The sequence below is a fragment of the Mus pahari genome, chromosome 6, assembly GCF_900095145.1.
Source record: "Mus pahari chromosome 6, PAHARI_EIJ_v1.1, whole genome shotgun sequence".
NCBI classification, from domain to species: domain Eukaryota; kingdom Metazoa; phylum Chordata; class Mammalia; order Rodentia; family Muridae; genus Mus; species Mus pahari.
The window spans coordinates 3,209,508-3,225,283 of NC_034595.1; the positions used below are offsets into that span (position 1 = coordinate 3,209,508).

General features: G+C 43.9%; 1 protein-coding gene across 3 annotated transcripts in view; it reads left to right on the forward strand.

The window, feature by feature from the left end:
• The window catches only part of Tmeff1 (transmembrane protein with EGF like and two follistatin like domains 1), an 80,981-nt gene that overhangs the window by 52,924 nt on the left and 12,281 nt on the right, over window positions 1–15,776 (forward strand). For 2 of the 3 annotated variants that reach the window (XM_021199791.2, XM_021199792.2), the window contains exons 6-8: window positions 1,040–1,188; window positions 3,080–3,145; window positions 14,295–14,418. In XM_021199791.2, the coding sequence (XP_021055450.1) occupies window positions 1,040–1,188; window positions 3,080–3,145; window positions 14,295–14,418 (339 nt within the window). The remainder of the gene's footprint in view (window positions 1–1,039; window positions 1,189–3,079; window positions 3,146–14,294; window positions 14,419–15,776) is intronic. The other variant, XM_029539907.1, reaches the window with a different exon arrangement.

Consider the following 15,776-nt stretch of genomic DNA (forward strand, 5'->3'; position numbering starts at 1 on the left):
TTAAGTTGCAACACAGAACTAGCAGTGGTTGTGGAGAAGTTTTTCTCCCAGTGTTCCGTGCCATGGCTCAGGGTAACCCTGTTTAAAAGGCTTTTCCTGTGGCATATTGAAACTCACATCAAGACTTGTACCTTTTGGGGGGCCTCTATAGCCTCTCTTAGGTAGGTCATTGTTACATGTCTCCTGTTCCCAGAGAGCCACAAAACCAAAAAGCTTATGATTGGATCTGCCCATTTGGAAAATACCTTTAGGTGACACTGCCTTTAGAGAGCCAGGACTTTTCCGACTGTCATGTTGCTGACTGTGTTTTGAGTGTTCCTGGTATTCCTACCGACTCCGAGGTGGATCCAAGAGGAACTTTTAAAGTGCTTTACCCAGCATTTTTTTTTTTTTTCATTTGGAGGGTGGTGAAGTTTGCTAGGCTAGAATGTTGCTAGGGACTGGACATCACCCCCACTGTTGACTTCATTGTTCTTGGGAGAAGTGCCCTTGCCTAGTAATCCTGACTCCTGTGCTGTGGGGCTCCAGATACAGTAGATGCTCAATTGCCCAGGTAGATGTGTCTCTAGAAAGAACTTTCTACACAGTTCATATCATTATGCTTTTTAATTATCCCAACTTTTTGTTGTAGGTATATTATTATCTCTTTTACAGGTCAGTAAAGTAAGCCTTTGAGAAAGATGCTGGAGATAAACTGTGACCTTTGGTTTTCCAACACTGTCTGTGTTCTTCCCGAGGTGCCATTTTGTTTTTAAATTAATGTTGTTGACACTGAACAGTTCCTCATGATTTGATCTAAAAATGGAATTTTTAGAGACTACCGACTGGGGCAACATCATGTCTAGAATATTTCCAAATTCATACCCAGGAGACAGTTTTAGCGTGGTATCCAGTTCCTTGAAGGTCTGTTTGTGATGGGTAGCATCGTTCTGCCTTGTGCTGCAGGAGGCAGGGAGAAAGTCCGGAGCTGCTGTTTGCCGATGCCGCGCTGTAAGTGCTTTTGTTGTCTGATGTGGGTGACTGTTGTCTTTCTCAACAGGTGTGTATGTAATATAGACTGCAGCGGGTACAGCTTTAACCCTGTGTGCGCGTCCGATGGGAGTTCCTATAACAATCCCTGTTTCGTTCGAGAAGCATCTTGTATAAAGCAAGAACAGATCGACATAAGGCATCTCGGCCACTGCACAGGTAAACGCCGTTCTTTCCACCAGGAACCTGTCTTGAATACCACTGGTCACTTAGTAGTGCGTGTCTCAGTCTTACAGAGTGAGTAATTCTGCAGGCTTGGTCTTTTTATGACTGTGTATTTTAAAACTTTACCTGCTACTAATCTAGACGGTTGCTTGTTTTCAGCCTCTTCAGACATAAACTGTGTCTTGGTTACTTATGCTTATCTTGGCTGATGTGAGTATATCTTAATCAGTGTGAGGTTTATTTGTAGTTCTAAGGTGATTTCAAATTCAATTATAGCTAGAAACTAGTCTAATTATATAATTATATAATTTTAATTACGGCAAAACTATACATTTGCTGTATATATTCTTACTTTTCTCCCATAGAACAAGAGTTCTCTTTATTCGACATGGTTCCTTCCATACAAACATGTTATTTCCTTTACAGTGTAAAGGAAAATTCCATTTTCCCTTCTTCCTGTTTGCTATGATTTAGGGAACATAAACCATGTAAGACTAAGCTTTGTTTTCTTCTGTGAGAAACATCAACAGTCACTGACACAGGCTTCTGTCCTCAGTAATGCCTGTGGGATAGTGGATCAGTCCTAGTAGTACATGGGGGCGGGCCTCCTCATGGACGAGGATTATAGGTAGACCTTTCCTGCTTTGTCTTTCCACTCCCTTACCTTTGTACTTCGGGGGACTTACTAGAGGCATTTGCTCTACCTGAGCCAAGGCAAAAGCATGGTGAAAACGAGTTTATCCCTGCGTCGTAGTGAAGAATTGTTCATGATGCACTTCCCATAACCAGCAGCCCCTCAGAGGCTTTCCAGGTAGGGTAGGCATGGGCATGATGGAGAAGGCCATTTTCTGGCAGAGAGGTCCCATAGGTGGACCAATGCTCTTGGCTTTGGTCTTGCAATACAGTTTTGTTTATTTCATGCAGTAGTATTTAGAGCTTAGATGGGATGTTTGTATGGTCCAGTATCCAGTTCAGAGCAATGGTCAAGCCTGGGAGTTTTAATTCAGGTTTATGTAGCTTTGCAGGGGTGGAGCCGTAAGTTTTCTTCTCTTTCTCTCAGTAATTTTCTCTCCATACCTAACTATAGCTCCTTATTGGCTCTCTGTAAGAAATGTCAAAGCTGCCCGCCTTGAGCTGCAGCGCCCTAATTTAAGCTAATTTCAGCCAATCATAACTAAGGTGTTTACACATCACCTCCCTTACTCCAACCTTATCACATTCATGAGCACACATTCTATGGCTTGGTTTCCATGGTTACATGGGGCCACAGCTTGGGGCCTGGGAGTATGCTGGGTGCATGCAGGCAGCTTTGCCTCCTGGACCACGAGTTCCTTACAGTCTCTCACAGTGCTGGAGGTGGAAAGCCCGTGGTTCTCAGCACATGCATGTGTTCCACAGTCAAATGCAGTCCCCGTGAAGGGATCTAAATGTTGTCTGACAATTTAGCAGAGATTCCATACTTATTGCAATCTCATATTTCCAGATAAACTTGGCAGGAAAAGGTAACTCTTGAGCTCAGTGGTTCCCTGGAGAGAGAGGTTCTCCAAGGGGTGTATGTCAGACTTTTAAAGTCGGGGACATGTGAGCTGAAGTCCGAATGAAATCTGTTTACCATGCAGAGATGTAGATGTGCCTGGGATCACTTGAGAGCTGGGACCACGGATGATGAGGATGGTGGGAACTTTCCCATAGTGTTGTACATGTCAAAACGTGACTCTTGAACATGGTAAATGTAGTACTGTCTGTCAGGTAAGTGAATAGAATGATAAAATCACCCATGAGCAGGACAGGTAGACAGTTGGGAAGGAGCCAAAGCAGCCAGGGTAATTGTGAGTCCTTGGTGTGACTTCAGCATTGCTTAACGTGCATCTGCTCTTTCTTCCAGACACAGATGATGCGAGTTTATTGGGAAAGAAGGATGACGGGTTGCAGTATCGGCCAGATGTGAAAGGTACTGAATTAAGGTTTTCTAGATTTGGATCAATCAATGTGGCCATGAGGTATCCTTAGTGCTTCTGCTTCTCTCATACCAGCCCCTTAGTTCAGTTCTCTGTGATAACACTCTTGATGTAATTGATTAGTAGTATTTATTGAAATTGCTAAGGTTCCTTTCCTTTTAGAGAGTGCTCACGTATATGCTTTTTTTATCGATGAACACGATTCCTTACACCGTGAAGTTCTGTAGACCCTGCTATTAACATTCCTCCCTGTTACCAAGTCTATTTGGCAGTCTCCACTTCTTTGTCTGACTAACTCCTGCTCATCCTCTCCAGTCTCAGTGTGGGTATTATGTCCTTTGAGAATCATTCCTTGGCTCCCAAGTGTGAATTAGATGCCTTTGCAACTTCCCCTGTCTGAGCACTTAGCTTACTCCAATTATCCCTTCTCTATCTGTATCTCATATCATGTGTTCTATGTGGATTGAAAATAAGCCATCTTTCCTTTGTGTTGCTAACCCTAGCAGGATGTCTGGCAAATTGGTAGCTAGTCCATATCCATCCAGAGAATGGAGCCACATTTTTTATTTGCACAAAGTCTCATGTCCAGTAAAGATCGAAGCAGAGACTAGAATCCACATGCCTTGACCTTACGCTTCACCGCTCTTTCCCATCTGTGGTCATGTGTATTGTTTTATTTGAATCTTTTAAGTAGCAGTAAGAAGACCACCCAACCGGTGGCCAGTGTGAGACTCAGTGATGATAATCCTGTTAATTAAAGAGGAGTTACATCACTGAACTCCGAGATCATCATGACAAGTACACCTTCAACTAATCTGTAATTAAAGAAGGAAAAGTAATTAAAAAGGAAAGAATTGAGACTGGTTGGGGGAAAGAGCATGGAAAGAATTAGAGAGGGCAGAAGGAAGGGCAGAAACACTGTAAATACAGCACTCAGATATGAAGTTCTAAAAAATGTTAACAAAACGAATGTAAAAAATGTGTGATAGCCAAGACGTCTGGGAGAGCAAGGAAGGGGATCATGTACCTATGGCCAGCTTGGGCTGTGCATTTCACGGCTAGCCTGAGCTATGTAGTGAGACCTTGGAAACACCAAGGGCTGAGGATGTAGCACAGCAACAGATCATTTACCTGGCAACCTTGGACCCTGGCTGGATCCATAGACCAGAACAGGGGGTAAAATAATATGATCTTCATCATATGTCTGTTTTTTAAAAAGTGTCCCTGTTGTATAGAATTTCATCAAAGCTAAATAAGATTATTCATCAATGCTTAGAACAGTGTCTGATGTGGTTGTAAGTGCTCCGTAAATAGTAACTTTTGTAATTGAATAATATGTTACTCCCTTTACTAGAATTGTATTAAGCCTGAATTTCTTATAGCCCACAAGGCTCTGAAAAACATTTTTCTCTGCTGATACAAAGTGCTGTATTTAAACAGGAAATCACCTCTCTCCCACTGGATCCCTAGCAGGCCAGCTCTAGCTCAATTCTCTCCACTGATAAATAGGACTACATTACAAAGACCATTTTTCAGTAGTTAGCAGCTCATTTTAAAGGCAATTTGGGAATTTCGTATACCCCAAACACTTCTGTGATGTTCATAAAAATTACATCATAATATGACTACATATTGATAATCATATCTACACCACTTTTGAGGCACTGAAAATTCTGCACACATAAAAGAATTGTCATATAACTTTGAAATTGTATTAGAAGATTTTATTTATTATAGGTTTCATTTATGCTAGTCCTTTTAGCCACACTGCTTGTGGAAGGGAAGATAATTTAGTACATGGTATTCATTTTTTGGGTGTCCCTCATAGCAAGAGATGTGCTTTCCCTGCTTCTGACAATACAGAGATCAAATACTGTCATGATCGTAGTAGAATACCGTAAGTGTAAATGGTCTTTTGGAAAGATGGATGGCTTTTTTGGCGAGGGACCATGAAGATGTGAGAGAAGTCATGGAGAAGATGGAATTTGGATGAAACTTTGACCTGCAAGAGCTTGAACAGGAGACAGGATGTTTGGGAGGTAAAGGTAGTAAGAAGCACTGCCGACTCAATTGTTAATGACAGTGTATTGGGGAGTGGGGAGGGGATTCAGTGGAGGAAGAGGAAGGTAGGTGGGGAAGAAAGCTTGGGACCTGATTTTGCCCTTGGACAATTGAGACTTTATTTTGAACCTTAGAGATTTGATAGTTTGAGTAAGAATGGCCTCCATAGGCTAATGTATTTACATGCTTAGGCGTCAGGGAGTGGCAGTGCTTGAGAAGGATTGAGAGGTGTGGCCTTGTTGGAGTACATGTGTCCTTTTTTGGATGGAGTGTGTCACTGTGGGCAGGCTTTGAGGTTTCAGAAGTCTAAGCTAGACCCAGTGCTACTCTTGCTGCTGTCTGTGGATGAGTCTGGATGTCGAACTCTCCTTCTCCAGCATTTTGTCTGCCAGCATGCTGCCATGTTCTCTGCAGCGATGATAATGGACTAAACCTTTGAAACTGTAAGCCATCCCCAGTGAAATGCTTTCTTTTGTAAGAGTTGCCGTGAGCATGCAGTCTCTTCACAGCGACAGAACAAAAACTAAGACAGAGCTCAGTACTATAATATAAATGAAAAAGATAAAGCTCTGTACTGGCTAATTTTGCCATAATGGCTCCATGAGATCCAGTTGCAGGGCATTTTCTCAATTAGTGACCAAGGGGGAAGGGCCCCTTGTGGGTGGGACCATCTCTGGGCTGGTGGTCTTGGGTTCTATAAGAGAGCAGGCTGAGCAAGCCAGGGGAAGCAAGCCAGTAAAGAACATCCCTCCATGGCCTCTGCATCAGCTCCTGCTCCCTGACCTGCTTGAGTTCCAGTCCTGACTTCTTCAGTGATGAACAGCAATGTGGACGTATAAGCCAAATAAACCCTTTCCTCCCCAACTGCTTCTTGGTCATGATGTTTGTGCAGGAATAGAAACCCTGACTAAGGCAAGCTCTGATATTAATCACTGGAGTGGGCGATACTTGCAGGAACATGGGCAGAGGCAGAGAGGTAAAATAGGTAGAATCAGAAGGGACAGACGTCTACTTAGATGTGGGATAGTAAAAACTAAAAATAATTAAACCCCAAGACTTAGACAATCGATTCTTTTTACAGAAATGATATGCCGGGCGGGAGAGGTGTTTGGAGTCGGGTGAAGGAGGAACTGGTGAAGGTGACTAATTGTATTTTGGAATTTGATGTGATGTGAAATTCATCCAGGAGACTATTCAGCAAAAGTCTAGAGACAAATCTCTGGTCCAGAGTTGGTGACTGGAAAGGATGCCCATAGTTTAACATGTGACAGAAAGGCATTCTGGGATGAGGAGTCCACCATCTTGAATTGTAAACAGTGATGTCATTGGGCAGAATTTTTGTAGGGTTGAGATGGAAGCCAGATTGTGAGAGTGTAGTACATGCCGTGGTCATGGTGTCTCTCCACAGTGCTGTAGAAGAGTCAGGGACTATGTGAAAAGGCAGCTCTGTCACCTTCTGTTCTCTGTTCTCACAGCATTGTAGGGTCTGCCTGTCCATAGCCCAGACTGTGTGGGTAGGAGGTCCTTCCACAGGCCTGCCATTGAAAGCAGGAACGCTCCATCAGCAGGAGCATATAGAACTTAGAGGTGATGCTCAGTGGGAAAGTTGTTTTTGTTTGTTGTTTGTTGATTTTGAGAAAGCTAACTCAATAAGTTTAATTGTGCTGTTTACATTAGAAAATCTCGAAATCATGAGGGTATGATGATTGAGCACAAGGGGTGTGTGTGTGTGTGTGTGTGTGTGTGTGTGAAAGACATAATTTTTTTTTTTTTTTTTTTTTTTTGGTTTTTCGAGACAGGGTTTCTCTGTGCAGTCCTGGCTGTCCTGGAACTTACTCTGTAGACCAGGCTGGCCTTGAACTCAGAAATCCACCTGCCTCTGTCTCCCAAGTACTGGGATTACAGGCGTGCGCCACCACTGCCTGGCCAGACATAATCTTTATTATAGCAAATTTCAAAGAATGTCAAGAGAACAATCTAACAAATTTGTATGTATTCAGTACCCACCTTTAGGGTTTTTTGTCTCTTTATTTTTTTAAGATTTAACTTTCACTATGTGTGTGTGTATCTGTGTGTGAGTATGTGCTCTCGAATGCAGATGCTCACAGAGGCCAGAGGGATGTGGAATTTCTGAACTTAAGTTGTGCATGTCACCCAGAGTGGGTGCTGGCAGCTGAAGTCAGGTCTTCTGCAAGAGCAACGCAGGCTCGTAACCACAGGTCATCTTGCTAGCCCCGCTGTCCATTTCTGTTAGCATTTTATTCTCTTTGCCTTCAGTGCACATCATCAGCATAATTCTAATTTTACAGCTTTTCAGATTTAGTTTCCAACCTGAAATCAGTATACTTCACCTACACCACACCCTACTGTGCTTGGCAGTATTTCCAGCTACCCAGGAAGTTCCTTCATGATATAGATGTTACAACCCAAAAGTACTTTCACACAGCCTAAATTGAACGGCAGCGCTTTAATTAGAAAGACAGCCACACTTGTCATTCCAACCCTCCCCTCATCTTTGAACTTGTTCTTGAGACGTATTAGACTTCTTGTTTTGTACTGACCAGAGGCATGAGAGATACTGAGGTGCCACTACCATGAGTCTCATTCGAGTGATGGCTGGTCATGTATTTCAGTCTATCATCTTTTGATGCGCCCTTTTAAAGACACTGAGTCAATGATACAGGTGCTAGATTCACTGAAAGGAGCCCAAGTTGTGAGGACGTGGAGACTCTTGTTGAAGCTGCTCAAGAGCTCCTGAGAGGGGACCCTTTGTTCTGGGGTAAGAATGGAAGGCCTGCTGGACGCAACTGTCAGGAGCATGTCAGGGCAAGGCAGAGGATCGAAGATGGATGGATATTTTCCTAAGGGGTTAGTTGAGGAGGTAGGTGAGCTTATATGCATTAGAAGAGTCGCTTCCCTGGCGTAATTGGGCTAGGGAGAGTCAGGGTTGGGACGAAGTGCAACAAATTGATGACTGAGAGAACATAGGAATGTATTGGGTAGATACTTCCTCAATTTGAGATTTCAGGAGACTCGGGTAGGGAAGTCTACTGAGGGATATGTAAGTGTAATGGTTGGGATAGATGTGGTGTAGTTTGGAAAGCTATATATGATATTTAAAACTTTTTTAAATCAGTAGAGACAGGGAACCCTGAAGTTACTGGTGAAGCTCTGATGGAGTTGTAGCCACAGCCACCAACCTTGTAGGTACACGTCTCAGTTGCTAAGATCAGTTCCTGTGGAACAGGCCAGATGATTGGTGGAATGGTCCTCTGGAGATAGGCCACTTGGTACCATTTCTTATGACATCACTAGAATGAACGCACTGTCCTTTGTGTGTGAAAACCTGGCTGCTGGTGGCAGAGTTGTTTACCAAGCAAGTAACAACAAGTCCCCGAGTGGTCAGATGTCCTGTGTATACTGTACACACTTCAAGCATTGTTCAGACACCAGTGTGGATGCTGCTGTTGGAGCCTGTCACCACTCGCCTAAGGGCATTGTTCAGACAGGATTCTTCTATGGCCACTTCTCCTGTACCAAGGCTGCATGTCTGCTTTGGTGTCTGAAGTCACGCTTTATTGGGTCTTTAAAGCTTTCCTTTTTGGAGTGGTCTCACTTATTTAGTCTAGAAAGCAGGTGCTTCAATGTGACGCTTTTGCCCATTTTCTATACATCTCCCAGGGGACTGCCAAAGTCATAGATTTGTAGCCAAGAGCTTGTGTTGTGGAGTCCGACTTGAGCTACATACACTGAAGGCTGTGAGACCTGATTTCTCCGAGCCTCAGTGATCTCATCGGCACAGGAGAGACAGTTATGCCTCTTAGCTGGGATCACTCTGAAAAATCAAACACCAGGTTCCTGACTTTATTCTTGATATACGATTATTGCCGAGTAGTTGGTTTGGATTATTCTCAAATTCTCTCCATAGCTGAGCTCACCTCTCTTGCGGATTCCTGTTAAGGCTCATGAGTGGCATCAGCAGCCATTTAGCAGTTTTTAAGCAAGTGGTCCTGTGTACTCCTGTGTCTTTGAGTGACCCAGGAGTCCACACAACAGCCATGCTGACCTTGTTTTGCGTGATAAAGCTGAAACTGAGTGTTTGCTCCTTTAGCCTGTGTCCCAAGCCCTGGTGCTCTTGGCCGAATCTCACAGCTGGGAGAGTATCTGGCTGCGTTTCCCCTGAATCTCCACCTGTCTGTTACCCGGAGAACCGTGCTGAGCTCTCTCCACACACTCAGTTGTGTGGTAATGCTTTGTCCTCGCTCTCTGTTCACTCTGCCTTTGTCTCAAACTCCAGGAAAGTACCACGGTGCTCGGAACACGGCAAATCACTGCACATCTCTAACAAGCACTTTTGGAATGACCAAAGATCTGAGTTTGAATTCAGCTTACTGGTCTCTCTCTCTCCTGAGCTCCCCATCATGAGGCTCAGGTTTATAGATGTTTATGATGTTTTGTTAAGAGCATATTTAGTAAAGAGGATGGTTCTGTTCTGTTCAATGTGCTGGGCTAGTGATGGGTACCGTTCTTTCTGTAAATATTTATTCATATTTTTACAGTATGGATGTTTATGTTGTGTACCTCATGGGTTCAGTGCCTGTGGAGGCCAGAGGAGGAGGGCACTGAGTCTCCTGGAACTGGAGTTACAGTCATGAGCCACCATGTGAGTGCTGGGAATGGAACCTGCTCTTAATCACTGAGCCGTCTCTTAAAGATAGGTGTAACCTAGACATGTTCAAATAGGGATGTGAAGGTTGACCTTCAGAGTACAGCAGAGGTAGGCAGGAGTGAATGAGTGAGCAGACCTGGAGAATGTGTACCAAGTTAGAGATTTCATTCAACATGAAACATAGCCAACAGCATCGGAATTTACTACACTACAATGAGTTTCTCTGCCATGTTAACTTCCCCGCCATGCTATCCAGGTAGCTGAGCCCGTGTGCAGAGCTGCATGGAAGTGAGTGGAATGCTGTGTTTGGACTCTGCCTTCCTGGATATGCCTTCTTTCCTACTGCTTTTCTTTGTGTTTAGCCAGGGTCCACTTTCTCTCCTGGGTCCACTCAGTTACTGCTCATTAGCATCACACTTTGTCAAAACCCATTTTTACCGTATTCTACTTTTCCTTACTGCTTTCATGCCGTTGAATTTTCTGACAGCCTTCATCTCTCTCTGTATTATGCCTGAAATTCCCTGCAGTGTATAGGCCCTTTCTTATGCTCTATTATGACACTACCTAACCTCCACAGAGCCACTCGATCCTATATGTGTTACAGTATTTTACTATGGTAGGTGGGTCCACAATCCGTGTGGTCTCACAAATACACACTTGGATGGTGTCCCGCTGTTAGGTTCTGTGCTCTGAGAAGCGCAGTGATGTGGGGTAGTGACCGCCTTCCTTACCACTTGAGTGGGAATGCTGAAGCCCACTTGCAGCTAAACACTGAAGCAGGAAAAGTTCCGTTTGTTTTAGTGTAGCTGGTTTCTGTTCAGCTACTTCCCATCAGTGCCGATTGCTGGAGGCATGCCTTCTGCTTTGATCACAAGTGTTTGTAAACAAGCAATCTGTTAATTAAGTTCCAGCCTGTGTTGTGAGACCCAGGGCAGCACTGCTGAAAGCAGCCTCTTTCTGAATGGGAATTTCAAAGTAGAAGCCTTTCAGTTTGTTGTTGGGGTAGGCTTTTTATTTATTTTTTTAAATTTTTTAAATGGAAACCAAAGATGATTCAGTCCATAAACTTATTATTTCCTTTTCTTTTCTGTTGCTGGGGTTGAACTTCAAACCATCTCCTGAAGTACACTCCCATGGCCTGAAAGCTCACACTATAGCGTGACGTCAACAAATGAAAGTTGTGGTTCATTCCTGCAACATTCTTAGGCATAGAGTAACAGCTGGTACTGTTGATTAAGCACTTACTGTTTGCAAAGGACTGATTTTAAAGTTCTGTACAAGGGGCTGGAGAGTTGGCTCCATGGTTAAGAATACCTGTTGCTGTTGTAGAGGACCTAGGGTCTGTACCCAGTGTCCATATGGCTTACCATCCAAGTAAGTCCAGCTCCAGGGATCCAGTGCCCACTTCTTCTCCAGCGCCAGGACACGAATGTGATGCAAATGAATGTATGCCAGCTAAACTCTCACAAATAACTCTGAAAGAAATCGTAAAGTTCAGAACCAGTTCACCCACTACTACTATATGCTAGATCTTACCTCTCGAGTAGGCCTCAAATCAGTTCTGTGAAAACTGGACATAGTTATTATGTATCTCCACTTCTCAGACTAGGGAGTAGAAGGCTGTGCCTTTAGGTCACACAGTTAGGGAGTTGCTGAGACCAGAGTTCAGATTCAAACATTCTAACTCTAGAGATGTCCTGGTACACTGTACAGACTGCTTCTCAGAACTGGAAATTATACAGGGACAGTGGCGGTGTCTAGACTCCTAAGGAACTCCATCTTATGGCTGAGTTTAATGTCCAAACAGCAGCTGTTCCACTGTGTATAGACTATACAGTGATGAGTGTAGGTAGGGAGGGGTGCTCGGGCTGTATGGCACTCTGAGGGAGGCTGCTTGCTTCTGCTACTCAGGACTATTATCTGGGGGCTGCAGGAGGCCTGGAACCCCTTCTAGGTCCAGATAGGTCTTGTTTTTGTGTCCTCAAGACTTAGGCCTATGAAAGATAAACAAATGTAGTCATTAATTCTAGGTTTTTCAGTGTGGTACCTAGTGGCCACCTGTGACAGTATTGATGTCTTGGAAACAAATAACTCTATCCTTGTCTTGTCATGTGTCCACCGGGGAGTAAAGGTTGTGAATGAGGTCACAAAGCCACAGAGATGAGATTTTATGGTGGAGGATGTGTGGCTTGGATCCTAACTCAGTTCTCTTTCTAGCATAAATCGTATTAGCAGATGTAAATTTCCCAAAACGCTCTGTATTGAGAGCTTAGCTCCCCCCATTCCTCCTCCTATCTTCCTGTGTTTATACATGTATAACTCCCTTTTGTCTTTGTCTTTTTGTTTCCATCACAGCTATTAAGCTTTATTCGTGAAAGGGTAATTCCAGAAGCTTCAGAATAAATGAATGATCTAGTATCCAGCGTACTGTGAGAGAGCCTGTTAAGTTTTCTATATATAGGAGGGAGTTGATAACAACCAAATGACAAAATAAATTATAATAAAATAAAGCAAAAACCATCACGTGGAAGTGGGACACGGCAACCCAACAGGAGGAAAGGAGTCCCAAGGGCAGGCACAAGAGTCAGAGACCCTGTTGTTCCCACAGTCAGGAGTCCCATAGACTACTAAGCTGAAAGCTATGATACACACACTGAGGACCTGGTGCAGACCCGGGTAGGCCCTGCGCCTGCTGCTTCAGTCTCTGAGCTTGTATGCATTGCCTGGCTGAGCTGACCCAGAGGGCTTTGTTCTGGTGTCCTCCATTCACTCTGGCTCTCACAGTCTTTCCTCCTCCTCTTGCCCTGGGCTCCCTGAGCTCAAGGGAGGAATTTACAGAGCCCTCCCATTTAGACTGTCTCTCCCACAAAATGTCTGTCTGTGAGTCTTTGCATCTGCTCCCGTCTGCTGCTGGAGGAAGCCTCTCTGATGATGAATGGATGGGGCACTGATCTGTGACTACAGCAGAGGAACCATGTTATTGATATTTTCTCTCTCTCTCTCTCTCTCTCTCTCTCTCTCTCTCTCTCTCTCGAGTTTTATTGGTTTTCCTGTAGGTCTCTGGGCTATCTAGTCTCTGTTTTTTGGTTACTCATGCAGTATTGGGTGTGGGTTCCTTCTGTGGACTGGGCCTTAAGTCACATCAGATATTGGTTGGCTACTCCCACAAGTCCTGTGCCACCATTGCTCTAGAATATTTTGCAATCAGGACACATTGTAAGTCAGAGGTTTTGTGGCTGGGTTGGTGTCCATGTCTCTCCTTTGGTAGCCTGCAGAGTACCTTCCCAGACCAAAGAGACTAGAATAGCAAGGGCTCCTATAGCCACATCTTTTTTTTTTTTTTTTTTTAATCTCCCTAATCTGTTTCTATAGACATTTTTCAGATTTTATTACACTTTGAGTTTGGGGAGACAACCCTTTTACTGATGTGGTGTCATATAGATAGCTGGTTATTTTATTGCCACTGTACAGGATTTATGTCATGTAATCCTTTCAGATCTGCATGACATATAGGCTGTGGTATCATGCTTTTACAGTTATGAATTCTAAGGTTAGAGAGTAGAATGGTAAAGGTCACACAGTTGACATGTGCAGTCTGTAAGACATTTTTGAATGAACATTTACTTTAAAAATACTATGTGAAAAAACTAGCAAAGGTACCCTGCCACCCCCACCCCCTTCCTGGCTGTTCCCTCCCCTCTCCTTTCCTTCCTTGTTTCTGAGACACAATGCAGCAATGAAGTGTTAACTTTTAGCCTAGGCTGGTGTCAAGCTTGGGTTCATTCTGCATCAGCCTTTTGAGTGCTGAGATTACAGGTGTGTGGTTCTAAACCTGGCTAAGGCTGTTACCATTTGAAAAGACACGCCCTTAATAGTTTTCATTCACATAAAAAAAAACAAAAACAAAAAAAACCCCAACCAAACAAAAGAAAACCAAACCAAATCTTTTACCCAAAGTTTCAGAATCCCTTAACTTGCTCTGTGCCAGTGCCTTTGATCTACAGTCTCATAGGCTCCAGGTAGATGAGCAGCTTCACCCCTCCAAAGACAGTATTAAGTACGCCATCTCGGTCACAGGGCCAGCTTCCTTCTAGACCTGGCACTTACAGCTTAGCGAAGATGGTCTTCTTTTTCAGATTGTTTTCACTGTCGCCGTAGTTCACAGTGGCCATGTTCTGCAGCTGTTTTTGTGTGCTCTCTGTCTCCCTCGTCTGCCCGCTTGCCGCGTTTGTGCATGGTGGCTTGCCAGGGACCTCACATCTCGCTTACCCTCCCTGATAAGTCTCCCTTCTAAATTGCCCAGCGGGTGACTGGCAGAGCGAATTCATTTGTTTCTGAGCAAACCTTTGAAAGGGTTTGTATTTTCCATTTTTGTTTTCAGTATTCAGTGAGCTGGTTTGTGTTCTTTTAAGATGCAGGTGATGAAAGGGAAGATGTTTATATCGGAAGCCACATGCCTTGCCCTGAAAACCTCAATGGGTACTGCATCCATGGGAAATGTGAATTCATCTACTCTACTCAGAAGGCCTCTTGTAGGTAAGTTGGTGGCTCATGAGCAGGACTGAGAGACTTTTTCCATTGGTCATTACTTCCTTATAGACTAAATAGTACCACATAAATTGAGTTATCTGCAATAGATTAGTTTAAAATAAACCAACAGATCATCTATACATCGTCCAAACTCTGGCAAAAAATATACAAAGATGAGAAACAGGCTGCATTAGGGTTTGGAGGCTGTGAGCTTACCATCTTTACGATGACATTTTAATATTAATTTGCCATATTCCAACGCTATTTTGATCTTTCAACAATCTGTCACAAGGTGGTTGAACGACTGAAGAATATATTACGAATAGAGAAGGAATAACTCAAATAAAACATACACTAAAATAGACTTCTAAAAATAAAGGAGTAGGGATGGGGAGCCAGGTGTGAATTGTGAGAGGGAAGTGGGAAGAGTGAGTGTCAGTCTTCAGCTCCTGTACTCCAGAGACGTTGCGTAACTTGTTCAAGGTTAACAGCAAGTTGGAAATAGAGCTGAGAAGAAACTAGACCTCAGATTCCGTGACACACACCTGAGGATTTCGGTGTACTTTGCAGGTGTGTGTGTGAGTGTGTGCGCACATGTGTGATTGTCTGTGCATGTGTGTGTGTGTGTGTTGCTGTTGCTGTCCTGAATTGCATGGTGTCTTGTGTCTGGTTAGCCAGGCTGGGTTTCTGCAGACAAGGGGGTGGGACATTGCTGTCCTTCCATTCACTCCTGCTTCTGGGAGTTGGGCGGGACCTTCTTCCCTCTCTTATACAAAACATCAAAACCTTGGAAGTTGAAAGTTGTTACATTTTTCTTTTTCTTTATCTACCCACAGGGTAGGGACTCAGCTTTGGCCCTGGGGCCTCCTGGATCCCTCTTCTTTAGCTCTCTTCCCTTTCCTCCTGCATAAAGATGAATAGCAGAGCAAATGCTTTCACTGTTAATGGCTGAACAGCTCTTTGTAAAAATCATTGGCTTTTCCCCGTTGACAGCTCTCTTTGTCTTTGAAGGAGCTAGCATCTCTGTTTCCCACCCCCTCCCCAAACATTTGAAAACAACAACCATGTAAAAGAATGGATTGCATAATGCAAAGCACACAATGGGTTCTTTGAATTTGTCGCACAGTGGTATAGAAATCTTCGCAGAAGTTCAGGTCCTGATGGCTGGAGATGGGGCATCCCTCATCAAGCTGTGGTGCCACTGTAAGTCCACTCTTGGGAAGGTGAGGCAGGAAGAGCACCAACCTGAGCTACATAGCAGGCTCCTGACCAGACAGGTCTATACAGTGAGACGCTGTGTCAAAACCCTGCAACCTCAAAACATAATGGGTGCAATAGTGACGTGTCTGTAGCATGGGTGCAAT